This window comes from Helianthus annuus, chromosome 2 (genome assembly GCF_002127325.2).
Source record: "Helianthus annuus cultivar XRQ/B chromosome 2, HanXRQr2.0-SUNRISE, whole genome shotgun sequence".
NCBI lineage: Eukaryota > Viridiplantae > Streptophyta > Magnoliopsida > Asterales > Asteraceae > Helianthus > Helianthus annuus.
In genome coordinates, this window is record NC_035434.2 from 131,938,528 (window position 1) to 131,960,188 (window position 21,661).

A 21,661-nucleotide genomic window follows, 5' to 3' on the forward strand; every position below is an offset into this window, starting at 1 on the left:
CCTACAAACCCTGATTTTATTATTTTTTTTCAATTTCGATTTCCAGCTTCTCCGACACGCGTACGAATCCCGGTTTTCTTCTAAACTGCTCGTTTTTACTCGTTTTTCGTCACTTTAAGCTACGGGACCTGAAATCAAAGCTTAACGTCAGCAGTATTGAAATTCTAACCTAAACTAGACTCAAAACAACTGAAAACTGACCAAAATATACACTATAAACATATGTACTTTGCAGTACATCAAACATCCCCACACTTACTCTTTTTTCGTCCTCGAAAAAGAATTATGCAACGGAATCATAGACAAATAATCACTCGGGTCGAAAATTATAGGTATAATTAATTAAAACCAAGGCTTGCGTTAGCTGCGATTGCGAATATACTTGTCCACTTTAAACCCGAACCCAATCCTAAGCCCTTATCATGTGATTTTAATTCAAGTGCAGTCAATCCACCTAAGGTCTCACACTAGAATCAACCGTCCACCTACTCCCGCCTCAAGCTTATAGGACTAAAAGAACGATCACTTGACCAATTCCCAACCGTTTTATATCAAAACCAAGAGAGTTTACATTCAGATTTTTTTTTCTCTTTTTTTTTCTTTTTTTTTTTCGTGAGTCTAGACGGTGCTTTCCCTAGCCAAGAGGCAATCCGGCTGTAGAGTCGCTATCCCCAACCACAGATTACTTAGGTTTCGGTACTTATTTATTTATTTTTTCTTTTTAGCACGGTCGATTTCACACACCATAACGGTAATTTTGCTGTAGAGTCGCTATCCCCAGCTCCAATTACATATGAGTGCATTTCTTTCATTCAGTTTCTAGCCCACTTTTTATTCTATTTTATTTTTTTTCGCATGATCACAAACTCTAACGGTTTTAACTTATAACGGTGCCCCTTATACTATTATCGGCAGTTTTAGTTTCCCATATCTCCCAGGCGAAAACCCACTGGCGGACCGACAATTATGGTATATTAACTCAAAGGGACATAAAACCAAACCCGTGCCTATTCACATATCCCTAACTAGACGCAAGCTCGATTTATTATAATCTCATATTATTATTATTCGAACCCGAGCAAAAATTTGTCTTTTCTATCATTTTCCGTTCAAAAATGCAAACTTCTTTTTTATTTGAAGGACATTTTCTGGTTTTTCAATTTTTTTTTCAAATTTTCTTTTTTTATTTTTTTTGTATTTTTCAATTTTAAGACTCGATTATTTACATATATTCCCATCCCCACACTTAGAGATTGCATTGTCCCTAATGCAAGAACGAAAATACGACTCAACAACTACCTAAAAATAAAAACTGCAAACGAAATAAATAAAAAATATACAACAACAACAAAAAGGAAAACGAGTTAACTGAATAATGGAGACTGTCAAAGTGCCAGTCGTTTCCACATAAACGCCCTCCAATACCAAACGTGCTCAGCAAACAATACCAAACTCTCTCACACACGAACGGAAAGCGGCTCCACATCATCAACCTAAAACATAAATACCATACCAAACATACGAGTACCACGTGTTCAACATACCATCATCCAGAGTTCAAATGAAAAATAAAATATATGTCTTACGGATACAACCACATCGAACTACTGAAACAGCATACATAAAATAAAACATGAAAGGATATATATGCTGCTGCAGTCTGCTACATCACTCGTCCTCTGAATCTTCCTCCATCTGCTGGGTCCCCGAACCTCCAGCCTGCTGCCACCCGAACTGACCACTATAAGCATAACCACTTTGCCCCCCACTGGTCATACCCCGGATACTGACCATAGACATATGGGGTCTGCTGCTCGCCTCCATAAACTGGTGAAGGTAACAATCTCGCAAAGGGTGGAGGTACCTGAGCATCTAGTGACATACCCGACATCATATACCTGAGCATGTCGTCCTGTCGATGGTGGCTCTGCATCGTCCACTGGTGGTCAACCCGCATCCTATCTTCAATCTGAGCAAACCTCTGCTGTGTGTAGTCAAAAGCAGCCTCAGGAGTGAACGGGTCAGGTCTCGGCTGTCTAACTGGCTGCTGTGGGGCTGTGACCGCACGCCTCTGTCTAGGTGCCGGCTGTCGTGGCGGAGGAGCGCCATGTGCGAAGTTCCACTCTGGCGTGTCCGAATGTGTTAGAATACCCGCTGACTGTAGATCCGCAACATTCCAACGAACCATTGGCATACCCTCATGCATCTGCTCAAGCTTATATTTTGTGAGGGCCCGTATATTCCTTGCCAACCTAGCTATGTAAGGCCCAAGATCCATTGCAGCCCGTTTTCCTCCCCGACGAGGTCAATTGCACGACCATGCAAAGAAACTTGCCAAGTTCCAATTCCTCTTTTCCACCATACACATCAACGTGAAAATCTCCAACCAATTTGCTTTATTCTCACCCGACTTCCTCGCCACAATCGTAGTCGCCAATGACTTCAGAATATACCTATATAACGGATCACGAATCGATGTGATAAGGTTCGTTTGGGCGAACGGCTGAGTCGCAATTATGTCCCAAAATCTTTCCAAATCCTCCGGGCCTAAACATTTCGGCCGAGGATGATTGTACACACCCCTTAACCCATTCACCAACTCATCCGTCTGCACCTCCTCTGGCGTGTAAAAACCCAAAGCTACTCCAAACAGAGCAATATTCATTTCATACAGATTCCTGCCCAATGAGAACGAAACCACGTCTTTTTCAGCAAAAGTACCCTCTTTATGACGAAATGTACAATGGAACTCAAGTTTAAGTTCAGTATACTGCGGCCAATCACAATCCATTGCCGCTCTCAGCCTCGGCCCCAACAACTCTGCCACCCGATCACTCGCTCCCATACTGTCACACCCCCAAAATCCACCCGCGGAGTACCACCGCTTGGAGGCGTGACATGACCAGGATCAAGCCACCAATCATATCGAACATAGCATTTAATAATAAAAGTAGATAATGTAATTCATCACGACATGATTGATGTTCAAAACCAAACTTTGTTTAAGTAGCGGAAGCATGCAAGTAAAACCCAACATAAATAATAATGTATGAAATGTTATAAGTGTTTTATTAAGCATTCATGATCCATGCCCACAACGACCTGCTCCTCCTTGTGCAAGCTCCATAAGTACCTAAGGTCCTGCAAGGCATGCAGCAGAGAATCAACAACTAGTTGAGCGAGTTCACAGAAAGTAAGTTTGTTATAACAAATCATATATGCATTTAGTGGGGGCTTCCCATGTAAGTATTTACTAATAGTGGGGGTTTCCCATGGTCATATGTATTACTAGTGGGGGGTTTCCCGCGTTTATCTTTACTAATGGGGGCTTCCCATGTTTGTATTTACTAGACTATTTGCAACCATGTGTTCTTCTTAAACCGAGAACAGGAATACGTACAGGGTCACGTAGGATTTACGTGAGTGCCCTTCCCCGAGGACAGTGGTACGCGTGGGGTTTACGTAGGTTTTTTGTAAGTGTCCTTCCGACCCGGAAGACAGTAGTAGGTATTAGTTTACGTAGGTTTTACGTAAGTGTCCTCCCGACCCGGGAGACAATGGTAGATACTAGGTTACGTAGGTTTTACGTAAGTGTCCTGACTATCCTGAGGACGATGGTCTATAGTCAAGCGATAGCGTAAGTACGAGTAATTATCTGTTTCAAATAATCCAACCCAATTCCCAACCCGGGAATCCCATGCCTTGGCTGTGTGAACTCACCTTGATTTGCTCGGCAGATACACAAAAAGGTTCTTGAACTAAGGGAGGTCAACCACGTCCTAACAGGGTTACCACACAAGTCAGGTTTTGACTTCAAGTAATGCACGTTGGTTTCTCATAAGTTAACACATTACGAACATGTGAAGATCATGGTAAACACATAACAGTCAAAACAATGTGCGAATAAAAATAAGCCCAACATATTGTGCGATCCATAGAAAACCCGGCCCAAACAGATAAGCAGTCCAACAGCCTGTTCGGCCCAAATGAAAACATCTAAGTGACTTGTGCGATCCAAGCAGACTTGTGCGATCTGCTTGGGTTGTGCGATTAGAACTAGTCCAGCCCAATATATATATATATATATATATGTCCGGCCCAACAGGTAAACAAACATACAAGATCTGATCTTGTGCGACTCAATGACCCTTGTGCGACTGAGGACCGCTTGTGCGATCAGGTCCTCTTGTGCGAATGGATGACTTGTGCGACTAGACTTCTTGTACGACTAAGAAATCTTGTGCGAGTAGTTTAATCATCCGGATTTCATGCATATCGGTTACAATCATTATTTACAAATCAATTCAACAGTTTCCATATATTTGACCAATCAACAAACAAACAGTTTCATGCACAAACAATATTCGATCAAACCAAATAAATCAACATTGAATTCATAAGAACCCTAACCTAAATTGTGAACAATACTCAAACATGTTATCATGATTCATAACCTTGATTTCTAGAATACATACTAACTTAACGATTGTACATATCATCCGTATATGAACACATATCAGCCGATTAACAAACATTGGATTTTAGATCCGTAACATGCACCCCCGTTTAATATGATCATACCCGATGCACATATATGAGCCGACTATTATGAACATCATCATTAACAATTCGAATTATATAACATCACAGCAGTTTAACAAGCATCATCAAATCGGTTCTTGGTTATTCTCATGCAAATCCGACTTACAAGAACATCAATATTAGTTTACATCATCAACAATCATATATCATCTAAGACATGTGAAATCACATAGCATAAACCACTAATGACCAAAACACTAACCGGATGTAAGTAGAGGATCAATCCCGGTCACGAGCTTCGAAGGGTGTTTGCCGTCGGGTTCCAAAGCAAAACGAGAAAGGAAGAACTAGGGTTTCTTTGTGTGTTATGATGTTTTGTAAAAAGTGTGAGAGGGTTACAACATCCCATGTGTTATGCGTGTACGGTGGGTGGGCCGAACCCTCACTTGGGCCGCCCTATGGATTCAGGTACAAGTGTAAAGCCCAAATGGCTTGTGCGGTCGGGCGTTGGTGTTGTGCATTTATGCGATTGGGCTTGTTTGTATACATACACGTAATACACATTGCACATAACATTCATTACTCACAATAGTTCACATAATCACATATCATAATGTCATAACATTCAATAAGTCAATCAAGTTCACATACGTTACATACATTACAAAGACGGGTTCGAAATACGAGTTGTCACATTATCCCCAACTAAAAGGAAATTTTGTCCCGAAATTTGGTACGCACTCACTGAGGAAGCTAGGTAAGTTATATCGTTCACTGGTTTTCCTGGGGTGTCACATCCTCCCCCCGTTGATCTGGAATTTCGTCCCGAAATTCCGCAGTAGTAGCTTCAGCCTCAGTAGTGGTTGCATTGGTTCCGAATAACTGGGGATACTTTTCTGTTATCTGGTCTTCGCGTTCCCAGGTGTACTCTGGGCCACGTTGAGAGTTCCAACGAACTCGAACAAGAGGGATTCTCTTGTGTTCGAGGACCTTCACATCCCGGTCCGTGATTTCAACTGGTTCCTCGACGAAATGCAATTGTTCGTCGATAGTGAGCCTTTAAAGGGAATTATAAGGGTTTCATCTGACAGACATTTCTTCAGATTCGACACGTGAAAAACATTGTGAATTGCCCCGAGTTCTGCTGGTAGGTTTAGCTTGTAGGCCACTTTGCCGATTTTCTCAATGATTTCGAACGGTCCGACGTACCGCGGATTTAGTTTGCCCCGTTTGCCAAAACGTACCACACCCTTCCAGGGTGAGACTGTAAGTAAAACCCGGTCCCCGACCTGAAATTCCAATGGCTTCCTACGCTTATCCGCGTAGCTTTTCTAACGGTCGCGAGCTGCCGCCATACGTTGCCGTATCTGCGCAATGTTTTCCGTGGCGTCCACTACAATCTCAGGACCCATGATCTGACTATCCCCCACCTCTGCCCAACAGAGAGGTGACCGGTATTTACGCCCGTACAATGCCTCGAATGGAGCGGCTTGTATGCTGGTGTGATAACTGTTGTTGTATGAAAACTCCACTAACGGGAGGTGCTTTTCCCAGCCGTTTCCGAAATCAATAACACATGCCCGAAGCATGTCTTCAAGAGTCTGAATCGTTCGCTCAGACTGCCCATCCGTCTGAGGATGATATGCTGTGCTCATGTCTAACCGTGAGCCAAAAGATTTGTGCATTGCTTGCCATAGCTCTGACGTGAATCGTGCATCCCGATCCGAAATGATAGAGGTGGGCACCCCGTGCCTCGAAACAACTTCTTTAAGATAAACCTCTGCGAGGGTGGAGAACTTATCCGTTTCCTTAATAGCCAGGAAGTGTGCAGAGTTGGTAAGTCGATCCACGATCACCCATATAGTATCATTCCCACGCTGGGATCTGGGTAGGCCTGTAACAAAGTCCATGGAAATTTCTTCCCATTTCCATTGCGGTATCTTGGGTTGCTGAAGTAGGCCCGCTGGTTTCTGATATTCCACTTTGACTTTTGCACATGTCAAACACTTACCGACGTAAGTAGCGATGTGGGCTTTCATGCTAGGCCACCAGTATGTTGTTTTGAGATCGTGGTACATTTTATCCGACCCTGGATGTACCGAGTAGTGAGACTTGTGTGCTTCATCCATCACAAGCTCTCGTAAACCGCCATAAAGTGGGACCCAAATACGCCCCGTTACATAGTAGGCGCCATCTTCCTTTTGTTCCATTCGTTGCCTTGAGCCGCGTAAGGCTTCAGCCTTGATGTTTTCGGGTTTCAATGCTTCTATCTGAGCAGTTTGTATCTGTGCAGGAAGACTGGACTGAATAGTAAGCTGTAGTGCTCGTACGCGTCTAGGTAGAGTGTCTTTTCGACTGAGGGCATCAGCCACAACATTGGCTTTGCCTGGATGGTACTTGATGGCGCATTCGTAATCGTTCAGTAGTTCAACCCATCGACGTTGACGCATGTTCAAATCCTTTTGCTTAAGGATATGCTCGAGACTCCTGTGATCGGTGTAAATTATGCACTTGGTACCGTACAGGTAGTGTCGCCATATCTTAAGCGCAAAAACAACAGCTCCCAGCTCTAAATCGTGCGTCGTGTAGTTTCGTTCGTGAACCTTAAGTTGGCGCGAAGCGTAAGCAATGACCTTGTCGCGCTGCATTAACACACATCCAAGACCCTGGATGGATGCATCACAATAAACTACAAAATCATCCGTGCCTTCTGGCAATGAGAGGATAGGTGCACTGCAAAGTCTATCCTTTAAGTGCTGAAAAGCAGTTTCATGAGTATTACCCCAACGGTAGGTGACACCCTTCTGTGTCAGTAGTGTAAGCGGCTGTGCAATCTTTGAAAAGTCTTTGATGAATCGTCTGTAGTACCCCACAAAACCCAAGAATTGGCGTATTTCCGTTGGTGTGCGCGGTGCAGGCCAGTTCCTAATCGAATCAACCTTGGATGGGTCAACATGGATCCCATCCTTGTTTACCACGTGGCCTAGAAAATGGACTTCACGAAGCCAGAAGTCGCATTTTGAAAATTTGGCGTACAGTTGTTCCTTTCGAAGGAGTTCCAAGATCAATCGTAGATGCTGCTCGTGCTCCTCCTGACTCTTGGAGTAAATCAGAATATCGTCGATGAAAACAATGACAAACTTGTCTAGGTATGGCTTGCATACCCTGTTCATTAAATCCATGAATACGGCAGGCGCGTTCGTTAACCCGAACGGCATGACAAGAAACTCGTAGTGACCGTAGCGAGTTCTGAATGCGGTTTTGGAGACGTCCTCATCCCGGACTCTCAGCTGATGGTAACCTGACCTCAAGTCTATCTTGGAGTAGTAGCACGACCCTTGCAACTGGTCGAATAAGTCGTCTATACGCGGAAGAGGATAACGGTTCTTCACTGTCACCTTGTTGAGTTCCCGGTAGTCTATGCACATCCTGAAGGTACCGTCCTTCTTTTTCACAAATAACACTGGGGCTCCCCAAGGCGAAAAGCTTTGACGAATAAAGCCTTTTTCCAAGAGCTCTTGCAGCTGTTTTGACAGTTCTTCCACTTCAGTTGGAGCTAAAGGATATGGTGCTCGAGCTATAGGTGCTGCTCCTGGAGCGAGCTCGATTTGAAATTCGACCTGACGATGAGGCGGTAAATCAGGCAAATCTTCAGGAAACACCTGAGGGTAGTCGCGTACAACTGGAATGTCTTCCAATTTCTTTTCTTTTGTTGACGCGTCAGTAACGAGTGCCAAAATAGCGGCGTGACCCTTCCGCAAACATTTCTGAGCCTTCAAGAAAGAGATGATGCCAACCACAGCACCACTCTTGTCGCCTTGAACTTCGAGAGGTTCTTGACCAGAACGGGGAATACGAATGATCTTCTCGCTGCATAAGATTTCTGCCTGATGTTGGGATAACCAATCCATCCCGATAACGATATCGAAGCTTCCCAAGACTATGGGAATGAGATCGATCGTGAAAGCTTGACCGGCTAAGACAATACTACAATTCCTGACTACTTGCGTGGCTTCTAAACTCTTACCATTAGCTAGTTCTACTACATGCTTGGTGTTTAGGGGTGTTGGTGCACGTTTTAACAATTTACTGACTTTCACAGATATATAACTTGTATCCGCACCCGAATCAAATAAAACAGTAACATAAATATCGTCGAGGAGAAATTTACCCATAACCACATTAGGATCGTTCATTGCGTCTCCTCGCCCCAGCACGAAAGCTCGACCCCTTGCCTCATTGCCATTGTTGTTGTTGTTCCCACCGTTGTTACCATTGCCCTGGTGATTGTTGTTGTTGCGATTCTGGTTCTGGTTCAATTGAGGGCAATCACGTTTGTAATGACCTTCTGCTCCACACTGGAAACATCCCCGGTTTCCACGCTGTGGCTGCTGCTGCTGTGGGTTCTGTGGAGCTGGTTGTTGCGGTTGCGGGTTCTGATTTACAGGCCGTGGGCTCCTACAGTCTTTGGCCTCGTGACCCATCTTGAGACACCTTTGACAACGACCCTTGTTGCACTGGCCGCTGTGATGTCTATTGCAGTTGTGACACTTGGGGTGAAACCCTTGATATCTTCTCTGTCTATGACCACCAGAGGATTGCTGACTAGGACTCTGGTAGTGGTCAGTCTTCTGCTGCTGAGCTTGAGATTGAACTGTTGCTGAACCTTTGCTAGAATCCCCATCCCACTTTCTTTTGTTGTCACTGGGTGTAGTGGGAGTAGCGGCTGAAGTGGTAGCACTGATACGTTTGGGCAACTTGTTCTGTTCCACCGCCTGATCCGTGAGGCGATGAGCAAGACGCTGGATATCTTGAATGTTGTCGAGGTTAGCCGATGTTACGTGGCTCTGAATCTCTGAGGCTAGACCCTTGAGGTATAACTCGATACGCTTGATTGGAGGGTCTACCATGGTTGGACACAGAATGGCCCGTTCGTTTGACCGTTTCGTATAAGCTTCAATCTCTGACCCCGTCATTTTCAGGTGATACAACTCCACTTCCAACTTGTGGATGTCATCACGCGTGCAGTATTCCCTCTTAATGAGTTCTTTAAAATCGTTCCATGGGGTGGCGTTAACAGCTGCCAACCCGAGAATCTGTACTTGCGCGTTCCACCAGGTTAGCGCGATTCCTTCCAAAGTACCAGTGGCATACTTGACCCTGCGAGCCTCAGGGCATTCACACATCTCGAATACCGACTCGAGCTTCTCAAACCAATGGAGGAGTCCAACTGCTCCCTCCGTGCCACTGAACGTGCTTGGACGACAGTCCATGAAGTTCTTGAACGTACAGACAGGTTGTGGGGCGTGTTGACCTATTGTGTACAAATAGGGCAAAGTTAAACACAAGAGTTAATGTAGGATCTAAAGATCCTAGTGTGAGTCACATCCGCAGGGTATACTACCTGCTTGTGCAGCTGCAAGTGCCGCAGCTACTTGTTCATTGATAAGAGCCGTCAACTGGGCTTGAGTCATGTTCACACGTCCAGACATGATCTTCATAGTAAAAGTAGCATAAGTGAGAATGGTTCGCGAGTAATGCGATGACAGAAGAGTGTAAGCACATAGGTATTCTCAAGTAATAACAAATTGTAAGCAATGTAATCTAGCATACTACGAGCAAAGTTCTATGTAGCTCTAGCAAGCAGGTAATAAACATAAACCTTATTACCTAGGATGTCGAGTCTTGCACGTGGAGCGAAGCGTCGTTGTGGATCGTTGAGAGCACTGTTCTAGTTATAGTCTAGTTTTAATAAAACGTTTTCCCATATTAAAACCTAGTTCTCTATAACCAATGACTCTGATACCAATCTGTCACACCCCCAAAATCCACCCGCGGAGTACCACCGCTTGGAGGCGTGACATGACCAGGATCAAGCCACCAATCATATCGAACATAGCATTTAATAATAAAAGTAGATAATGTAATTCATCACGACATGATTGATGTTCAAAACCAAACTTTGTTTAAGTAGCGGAAGCATGCAAGTAAAACCCAACATAAATAATAATGTATGAAATGTTATAAGTGTTTTATTAAGCATTCATGATCCATGCCCACAACGACCTGCTCCTCCTTGTGCAAGCTCCATAAGTACCTAAGGTCCTGCAAGGCATGCAGCAGAGAATCAACAACTAGTTGAGCGAGTTCACAGAAAGTAAGTTCGTTATAACAAATCATATATGCATTTAGTGGGGGCTTCCCATGTAAGTATTTACTAATAGTGGGGGTTTCCCATGGTCATATGTATTACTAGTGGGGGATTTCCCGCGTTTATCTTTACTAATGGGGGCTTCCCATGTTTGTATTTACTAGACTATTAGCAACCATGTGTTCTTCTTAAACCGAGAACAGGAATACGTACAGGGTCACGTAGGATTTACGTGAGTGCCCTTCCCCGAGGACAGTGGTACGCGTGGAGTTTACGTAGGTTTTACGTAAGTGTCCTTCCGACCCGGAAGAAAGTAGTAGGTATTAGTTTACGTAGGTTTTACGTAAGTGTCCTCCCGACCCGGGAGACAATGGTAGATACTAGGTTACGTAGGTTTTACGTAAGTGTCCTGACTATCCTGAGGACGATGGTCTATAGTCTAGCGATAGCGTAAGTACGAGTAATTATCCGTTTCAAATAATCCAACCCAATTCCCAACCCGGGAATCCCATGCCTTGGCTATGTGAACTCACCTTGATTTGCTCGGCAGATACACAAAAAGGTTCTTGAACTAAGGGAGGTCAACCACGTCCTAACAGGGTTACCACACAAGTCAGGTTTTGACTTCAAGTAATGCACGTTGGTTTCTCATAAGTTAACACATTACGAACATGTGAAGATCATGGTAAATACATAACAGTCAAAACAATGTGCGAATAAAAATAAGCCCAACATATTGTGCGATCCGTAGAAAACCTGGCCCAAACAGATAAGCAGTCCAACAGCCTGTTCGGCCCAAATGAAAACATCTAAGTGACTTGTGCGATCCAAGCAGACTTGTGCGATCTGCTTGGGTTGTGCGATTAGAACTAGTCCAGCCCAATATATATATATATATATATATATATATATATATATATATATATATATATATATATATATATATATATATATATATATATATGTCCGGCCCAACAGGTAAACAAACATACAAGATCTGATCTTGTGCGACTCAATGACCCTTGTGCGACTGAGGACCGCTTGTGCGATCAGGTCCTCTTGTGCGAATGGATGACTTGTGCGACTAGACTTCTTGTACGACTAAGAAATCTTGTGCGAGTAGTTTAATCATCCGGATTTCATGCATATCGGTTACAATCATTATTTACAAATCAATTCAACAGTTTCCATATATTTGACCAATCAACAAACTAACAGTTTCATGCACAAACAATATTCGATCAAACCAAATAAATCAACATTGAATTCATAAGAACCCTAACCTAAATTGTGAACAATACTCAAAACACTTAAACATGTTATCATGATTCATAACCTTGATTTCTAGAATACATACTAACTTAACGATTGTACATATCATCCGTATATGAACACATATCAGCCGATTAACAAACATTGGATTTTAGATCCGTAACATGCACACCCGTTTAATATGATCATACCCGATGCACATATATGAGCCGACTATTATGAACATCATCATTAACAATTCGAATTATATAACATCACAACAGTTTAACAAGCATTATCAAATCGGTTCTTGGTTATTCTCATGCAAATCCGACTTACAAGAACATCAATATTAGTTTACATCATCAACAATCATATATCATCTAAGACATGTTAAATCACATAGCATAAACCACTAATGACCAAAACACTAACCGGATGTAAGTAGAGGATCAATCCCGGTCACGAGCTTCGAAGGGTGTTTGCCGTCGGGTTCCAAAGCAAAACGAGAAAGGAAGAACTAGGGTTTCTTTGTGTGTTATGATGTTTTGTAAAAAGTGTGAGAGGGTTACAACATCCCATGTGTTATGCGTGTACGGTGGGTGGGCCGAACCCTCACTTGGGCCGCCCTATGGATTCAGGTACAAGTGTAAAGCCCAAATGGCTTGTGCGGTCGGGCGTTGGTGTTGTGCATTTATGCGATTGGGCTTGTTTGTATACATACACGTAATACACATTGCACATAACATTCATTACTCACAATAGTTCACATAATCACATATATAATGTCATAACATTCAATAAGTCAATCAAGTTCACATACGTTACATACATTACAAAGACGGGTTCGAAATACGAGTTGTCACACATACTTTGTAACCACTCCCAGCCTCGGCCCCACATATTTCTTGAGCTTTACCCTCTCTTCAGTATCCTTTTCAAAATCCAAAACCGGGTGATCGAGCAACCTCTTAATTCGGGAATACACTCTCCTATCGTTCCCACGATACTTGATTTTCCTTTTTCTTGGTTTTGACGATGAACCTTCACCCGACATGTTTCTGCAAAACAAGAAAGATTTGACAAGAAAAACAATGCAGACTGTTAGTAATCACAAGCTATTTTTGGTGTTTTTTTTAAATTTTTTTTATTTTTTTTATTTTTTTTAACAATAGAATTAGCCGTATAGCATTTCATTCGCGACTAATTCTGAAAATAAAGTTAAAGAAAAGCATGGGTTACCGTTTACAAAAGCGTAAGTTATACATCATTCTACCCGAATGGAGATTGAGTACGGGTAAAATGTTGTGAAACTTGTACATGCATATAAGTAAACCCGACACTAGACTCTAAATACCACTTCTAAAACGACTACTAGACTCACTAACTCGAACGACCTACGACTCAATGTACACTATCTCCTCCCGGCACTTTAATTGTCCTCAATTAAGCAAAAGTGCCAAAATATCCCCACACTTGAGGCGAAACATGTGAGAGTTTGACTTTTTAAACTTTAACGCAACGTTTGTGGCAAGAAAACTAATCACATTTGCAAAAATCAGTTCAAAAACCTATTTTTTTAGCAAAAATTCTTTAGTTATAGCCAAACAAACCCGTAAAGCTCAAACATGTTGTCTAGTTGTCCAAACATACCCCACAAGTCTCAAACAACCCCAAGTAAACCAACCCGAACCATCTGCAAGCCCCATTGTATGCAAACATCCCAAACATAACCACCCGCATACCACTAACATGACTAAAGGCTCAAAAATCCTAACTTTATCAACCTACACAAACCCTAGATCTAAAACATGACTGACCCGACACTACAACTAAGCAATAAAGTTACCTACTAGCAAGAAATCACAGAAATCATACCTTGGATTCGGATTTAGCAAGAAAAATGAAGCCTTGAACTTGTGGTGCACGAGTTTGTCCAAAAACGCGAGAATGGAGCGCGAATTCGGGTGAAATTGATGGTTAAGATTGTGGGGAATGTGATTGTGGTGATTTAGGAAGAAGAATGGAGTGATTTGGTGGAAAAACGAGTGAGTTATGGTGATTTTTGTGAAATTCGCGACTAGGGTTTGTAAGGATGGAAAAGGGAAAGTGTTTCAGCAATCGGGTTCAAGAAAACATGTTAAATAGGTTCAAGGGGGTCTCGCGCGACGCTAAGGGTCGGGGGGGGGGGCATCGCCTAATGCGGCGGGTCCCTTTTTTATTGTTTTTGAACTTTTTGGCCTAGCGTGACGCGAAGGCCCTTGGCGTCACGCCAAGGGCCATTTTTCACAGAATGTCTCGAGAATTTGTCATGTTCATGCCTTAGAAAAAATTTTTAACATTTTCCCAAACCATCCAAAACCCATAAAATTTTTCTAAGTGTCCAAGAAACATAGCTGGGACCTCTTTTCTCATGCTTTTTCCGTTCCATAGCGGTGATGAAACCTGCAAAATTCTCAACGACACAAAACAAACATCGAAAAACTACGAAAATACTCGTTAGAACACGAAAATATGCAAACGATGGCTCATATACAAATGCTACAAAAATGTACACTTGGGCTTTCACCCAAAATACTAATTGGCGGCTTTAGGTGGGATTTCGAGAGGAATTTCCTCCCGCTCATCCTCATTTATTGCTCCTCCAACGTACTGTTTCAACCGATGGCCATTTACCGTCCAAGTACGGCCATCCTTCTCATCCATGATTTCCACCGCTCCATACGGAAACACATAATGAACCATAAAAGGTCCCGACCACTTCGATTTCAACTTACCTGCAAAGAGCTTCAATCTTGAGTTGTAAAGAAGCACTTTATCACCTTTGCTAAACTCCTTCACTTTCCGCAACCTTCTATCATGTAGTAACTTCGTTCTCTCCTTGATTCCCAACGATCGAGCATACGCTATATCCCTAAGCTCCTAAAGCTCATGAATTTGAAAGAAACGCTTCCTAGCGGCTTCCGTCATATCTAAATTAACGGCTTTCAAAGCCCAAAGTGCTCTATGCTCTAATTCTACGGGGAGATGACAAGCTTTTCCATAGACGATCATGAAAGGTGTGGTTCCTAAAGGCTTCTTGTAGGCGGTTCTAAATGCCCACAATGCATCGTCTAGCTTGTCCGATCAATCTTTCCTATTTTTCCCCACCGTTTTCTCTAAGATTTGTTTAATACCGTGATTTGCATTCTCCACTTGTCCACTTGTTTGTCGATAATATGCGATAGACAAACGATGAGTGACACCGTAGCGTGCAAGCAACTTCTCCATCAATGCATTGCAAAAGTGAGTGCCACGGTCACTAATTAAGGTTTTAGGAGTACCGAAGCGGGAAAAGAGCTTTTTGAGAAATTTCAACACTACTCGGGCTTCGTTTGTGGGAAGAGCTTAGGCCTCAACCCATTTAGAGACATAGTAATCGCCACGAGTATATAACGGTTTCCTTTGGAGGTTGGGAAAGGTCCCATGAAGTCGATGCCCCAAACGTCAAAAACCTCTACTACTTGGATGGGGTTTTGAGGCATCTCATCTTTGGCAGAAATATTGCCGGTTCGTTGACATGCATCACACATCTTCACGAACTCCTCGGCATCTCTAAGAATGGTAGGCCAATAGAAACCACAATCGAATACCTTTTGAGCGGTGGAGTGTGCACCATGGTGTCCTCCCGTGAGGCCCTCATGCACATGCTTTATGATGTTCCACCCCTCCTCTCTCGACACACAACGTCTAAGAACTCTATCTCCTCCTATCCTAAAAAGAAAAGGATCGTCCCACACATACTTCCTAGCCTCACTAATTAAACGCCTCTTTTGTTGGGTGGACATCCCTTTCATAACACTACTACTAGAGAGGTAATTTGCTAAGTCGCAAAACCATGGCAATCCTTCTTTCTCGACCTCAACAAACTCTATAGACTCGTGAGGGAACGTGTCTCCAATCTCCTCCTCACGAATCTCTTCCCTCTTGGGATCCTCTAGACGCGATAAATGATCGGCCGCCACATTCTCGGCCCCTCTCTTGTCCCTAATCTCAATATCGAACTCGCTAAGCAAAAGAATCCACCGAATAAGTCGGGGTTTAGCGTCTTTCTTTTGAAAAAGAAAACATAGCGCGGAGTGATCGGTGAAAACAATTGTCTTGGATAAAACGAGGTAAGAGCGGAACTTATCAAAAGCGAAAACTACGGCTAAAAGCTCTTTCTCCGTGGTAATGTAGTTTTCTTGAGCATCATTGAGGGTTTTGCTTGCGTAGTAGATAGGGTGGAAGTGCTTATCCTTTCTTTGTCCTAAAACCGCTCCAACGGCATAGTCACTCGCATCGCACATGAGCTCAAACGGCAAGCTCCAGTCGGGCGAGATAAGAATAGGTGCACTTACCAATTGTTCCTTCAAGAAGTTGAAGGCCTTAAGACACTCCTCGTCGAAGACGAATGGAACATCCTTCTCTAGCAAACAGGTCATGGGGCGGGTGATTTTTGAGAAATCCCTAATGAAGAGCCTATAGGAACCCGCATGCCCTAGAAAACTCCTAATCGACTTAACACTTGTGGGTGGAGGTAACCTACTAATGGTGTCTATTTTCGCACGATCTACCTCGATACCCTCTCTCGATATCTTATGCCCTAACACTATACCTTCCGTCATCATGAAGTGACACTTCTCCCAATTTAGCATAAGATTCGTCTCTACACACCGCTTCAACATCCACTCCAAATTCTTCAAACACACATCGAAAGAGTCACCATAAACTGAAAAATCATCCATGAAAACCTCCATGGAAGTCTCTATCATATCCTGAAATATGGCGACCATGCAATGCTGAAAAGTAGCTGGAGCGTTACATAACCCGAACGGCATGCATCAGTACGCATAGGTGCCACAGGGCCATATGAAGGTGGTCTTATCCTGATCCTCCGGTGCGATGGGGATCTGGAAGTAACCGGAAAAGCCGTCTAGAAAACAATAGAATTGTTGATCGGCTAAACGCTCCAACATTTGATCTATGAAAGGCAATGGGAAGTGGTCTTTACGGGTGGCATCATTCAACTTTCGGTAGTCGATGCACACGCGCCAACCCGTGACCGTGCGAGAAGGGATAAGCTCGTTCTTTTCGTTAATGACAACGGTCATCCCCCCTTCTTGGGGACAACCTGAGTGGGACTAACCCAAGGTGAATCTGAAATGGGATATATCATCCCCGCATCTAAGAGTTTAAGAACCTCCTTTTTCACTACATCTTGCATGTTGGGGTTAAGCCTCCTTTGGGGTTGCACCACCGGTTTATAATCATCCTCCATGAGTATCCGGTGGGTGCAATAGGAAGGGCTTATGCCCTTAATGTCGGACAACCTCCGTGCAATGGCCTCTTTGTTGGCCCTCAACACATCTAACAACCTCACTTTCTCACTCTCCTCTAACTCGGATGAAATAATAACGGGTAGCTCGGAACCCTCCCCTAAGAAAGCATACTCTAGATGAGATGGAAGTACCTTAAGTTCTAAGGGTGGGGGTTGGGTGGTGTCATCACTAACCGCTAACACATCGAGGATTAAAGGAATCCCTTCCTCTTCAACTTCACCTCCTTTTCTACCTTCTCTCCTACCACCAGGTCCGCTCCACTAATGTATTCTAAGAAATGGTCGACACACGAGATAAACGAGTTCAAAAAGTAGACGGAATGGCAAGGACCACTATAGTCATCCGAACCACTCGGGTGGTTCATGGAATGGTCTATCTCAAAAGTAACTCTCTCCTCACCTACCCTAAGGGTGATCTTACCATCGTAGACATCTATGAGTGATTTGGCGGTACGTAAGAAAGGACGACCTAGGATAATGGGGACTCTCTCATCCGCTTCCATATCTAAGATTACGAAATCGGCGGGAAACACGAATTTGTTTACCTTAACTAGCAAGTTCTCAACTATACCCCTAGGGTACTTAACGGACCGATCGGCTAAGGATAATGTCATTCGGGTAGGTGCAAGCTCTCCTAGGTCTAGCTTCTCATAAAGAGAAAAGAGCATCAAATTGATGCTAGCACCTAAGTCGGCTAAGGCTCGAGTGTTGGTATTACTACCGAATAGACAAGGAATGGTAAAAATATCCGAATCGGTAAGCTTTTCGGGAAGCTTATTTAACACAACGGCGGAACATCCCCCATTCAACGGCACGTTAGACAACTCTCCTAATTTCTCTTTGTTCCTAAGGAGGTCTTTCAAGAACTTCGCGTATTTGGGCATTGATTGGAGTGCCTCTATAAATGGAAGGTTAATCTTCAATTGCTTGAAGATGTCCAAAAACTGTCCGTACTCCCTAGAGTATTTTTGGTTTTTAAGGCGTGAGGGAAACGGAACATACGCATGGTTCACCAAGGGTGAAGGTCTAACGTCTATTGGGGTTCTCTCAACTTTCTTCTCACTTTGGGACTCACCGGGCTGTGCGGTACTTGCTGGGCTTAGCCTCTTTTGCACTTTGCCGGGAGCCTCCATTTCGATCTCCTCATCAATCACATCTCCCTCTTCATCTACTACTCTCTCCTCGACGCTAGGGTTACCTACGGTCTTGCCACTACGAGTGGTAATGGCTTTAGCATGGGCATTGGGATTGGGTTGGGTGTAACCCGCAAACTGACCGGGTAGCCTCTCCTCTAATTTTCTAGACATATCCCCTACGACTCGTTGAAGATCTTGGAAGGAGGCTTGGTGGTTCTTAAGCATGAGATCGTGTTCACTAAGGGTCTTTTGAGTGGTTTGGTCCCTAACAATTAGTTGACTCATCATGGACTCCATCCTTTCTAAACTACCCCTAGATCATAGCTTGAACCTTGACCTGTTTGACCTTGGTTATTTGACCCCCCATCCTTGACCTGCCTATTGAACCCTTTGTTGAACTGCCCACCTGAACCCCCACCAAAGAGCGAATTTTGGCCCCTATTTGGGTTTTGAGCCATTTGAAAGCCAGGGGTCCATTTGAGCGAAAAGTGTTATTATTAAAGTTATTATTATTATTTCACCACCCCGACCCAAAATTATTATTACCAAAACCGCTAGATTGACCTCTACCAAACCCTCCTCCTACAAAATCGACCTGCTCCTCACCAACAAGTAAGGGACACGCATTCGTGTCGTGACCCCCTCGACAATACTCACATTTGTCTACCTTAGCCTTGATTTCTTTAAGTTCCCTAGACATGTTTTCCGAAACAGAGGCTAAACTAGGATCCATAGTGACATGGTTCACCCCTCGGGCAGGTGCACTAGTAGTGGTGTTGGAATTACCACTTTGATACCTCTGATCGGATCGTGATTGGGATTGAGACTGAGCAAATGCCTCAAAACGCTCTAAATACTCAGCAACTGTAAGAATACCCATCATATGCCCCCCCCCCCCCCCCCGCATTAGTGTCGAACCTATCACGAGTCTCTTGGGTGAGACCGTTATAAAATTTCTCACATAAAGCCCAGTCGGAAAGACCATGCTGGGAGCAACGAGCACACAGGTTTTGGAAACGCTCCCAAGCAAGGTAGCAAGGCTCGTCGGGCTCCATGCGAAAGGAGTGGATTTGGTCTCTAAGGCGTGAGGCTTTAGCGGGCGGGAAATACTTATTCAAAAAGGCTTGACGAAGCCCCGCCCATGTGATGAAGGTACCGGTTGGTTGAGAGTCCAACCAAGTAGCCGCATGACCGGCTAATGAGAATGGGAAAAGCTGTAGGTAGGTGGCATCGTTGGGTGCACCGTGAAGGCTAAAGGTAGCTAGCATACGAGAGAAACGGTTGATGTGGGCCGGGGCGTCCTCATCGTCTCGGCCATGGAATTGAATGGTATTGGTGATGGCTTACATGGCATAAGATGGAATCTGCCATGAGTTATCATTGACTATGGGTGGAATGGTGATGGGTGAAGCGAGGTCGGTGAAATTTTGGGTGGCTTGCTGATGGACGGTTTGCCTAGGGTTGGCCATTGGTTCTAAGTTCCCTGGATTGCTAGAGGTACTAGAAGTAGGACTATCGGGTGGAGTAACCTTGGGTGAAGTTTTAGGTGAGCGGTTTGGCGAAGGTGGTGGTGTAGGAGGTGGGGTGGGTAATGGGGTGGAATCGAAATTGGGGAAACGAGTGGAGGATGAAGAAGTAACCTGAGGGCCTTGGCCCAATCGAGATGATGACTGCTTGACTGGTGGTGGTGGTCCGTGCGAGCGCAGATGTGGCATCCACTACAAGCAAAAACCTGAACACAAGAAAAGCAAACAATAGTTACTACGGCTCAAGATGAAAATAAAAGACACAAAACAAAATAATCACGTAGCACGTATTTGTCACTAAAGTCTATCAAAGCTAATGAACGCGATTGCCAAGAGTCCCCGGCAACGGCGCCAAAAACTTGATGTGTGCTAAACAGACTATAGAAAACTAACTAAATTAGACTCTCTAAGCTAGACACGACAAAGCTTTAAATTCTAGACTCGACCTAAACCACACAATCGGCAAGTGTACCGATCAATGTAGTATAACCTAGGAAGTCCGGATATCGAACCACAGGACTCTATGTATCATGTAAATTAGACTCTAACAGACGCTGACAGACACGACTTAACTTGTTTTAATTGTTTGGGGGGGGGGGGATTACGGAAAATCTAGGAAATCTATATTAAACTACCAAATTAAACTAGAATTAAACTAATATGAAGTGAGACTGAGGACTTTCTTTATGCGAGAATGAGACCACCTAGACAAGAATCCTGGATTGTTTTTAAGAGATTACCGATTAAGTTAAGTGCACGAGTTATGGAACCGGGATCTTAAAGTACTAAACCTATTAAGAACCATCGAGGCCCCTCGACCCTTCTCAAGGAGAAACCTGTGGAGCTACCTAGGCCGTTAATCCTACCGGTTATTAGACTTCTTCCCAGTTGTCTAATTATTGTGTAAGTACCCTAATGTTGACCTACTCTTTCCCAATCATAGATCTAGGGTAGTTTGGAATAATTGATTTGACTTGATAGACAAATAAAACCGACAGGTAAACCAAGACATGACCTTTCCCAAGGACTATCTAAAGCAATTCGCCGGGTAAGACCTACCAATAGCCCCTCACTTCCCAGATATTAGGACTAGTAGAACACTAAGACTTAGCAAATTATTACCAATTACTTCTAGGGGTTATTGCGCAATTCTCCCTAAAGAGTGAAGGTTTTCTAACGTGATATAGACACTCACCGAAACCCTAAACCCTAATATGACTCTCTGTTGTGATATAGACCGTCACTAAGAATCATATGAAGCAAGTAATAACAATAAACCAAATCAAAGTACGCATAACATCAAACCATTAAATCAAACCGCTTACTAAACACAATCACCCATAACAATCATGCAAATAACAAAACCAGTAAAAACTTTATATTAATCCATTCATCAAGTCTAGGAGGTTTATGAAATTAGCTAAGCATACTAAAACGTATCATCAAACCAAAGAAATCTAGAGTAGAATTCATTGTAACAAAGTTTCGAGACAAATAACCGACAAAACAAGGGATTAGAAAACCCGATATAATCTTCGATTCTTCGCCATCGACTCGTACCAATGATTCCTATGCCTTCAAATCTCCGATTGCTTGCCAAGAATGCTCCAAAGTCGCCCGAAAAAAGTCTCAATTCGTAATTAGGGTTCTCTCTTAAGTTTCTTGGGAATTCCTCTTCAAAACCCTGGCTGGGAAA

At 43.5% G+C, this 21,661-nt stretch overlaps 2 protein-coding genes across 2 annotated transcripts; both read right to left on the bottom strand.

The window, feature by feature from the left end:
* Positions 1–14,521: 14,521 nt before the first annotated feature.
* On the bottom strand, positions 14,522–15,214 carry LOC110896052. Its single transcript, XM_022143481.1, has 2 exons — positions 15,095–15,214; positions 14,522–14,866 (listed from the first exon to the last, which is right to left on the bottom strand). The coding sequence occupies exons 1-2, from the start codon at positions 15,212–15,214 to the stop codon at positions 14,522–14,524; spliced, it is 465 nt and encodes a 154-aa protein (XP_021999173.1).
* Positions 15,215–17,072: 1,858 nt separating this feature from the next.
* LOC110896067 lies at positions 17,073–18,736 on the bottom strand. The gene is made up of 2 exons (XM_022143499.1): positions 17,595–18,736; positions 17,073–17,544 (listed from the first exon to the last, which is right to left on the bottom strand). Exons 1-2 carry the CDS (start codon positions 18,734–18,736, stop codon positions 17,073–17,075), a joined length of 1,614 nt encoding a protein of 537 aa, XP_021999191.1.
* Positions 18,737–21,661: the final 2,925 nt, after the last annotated feature.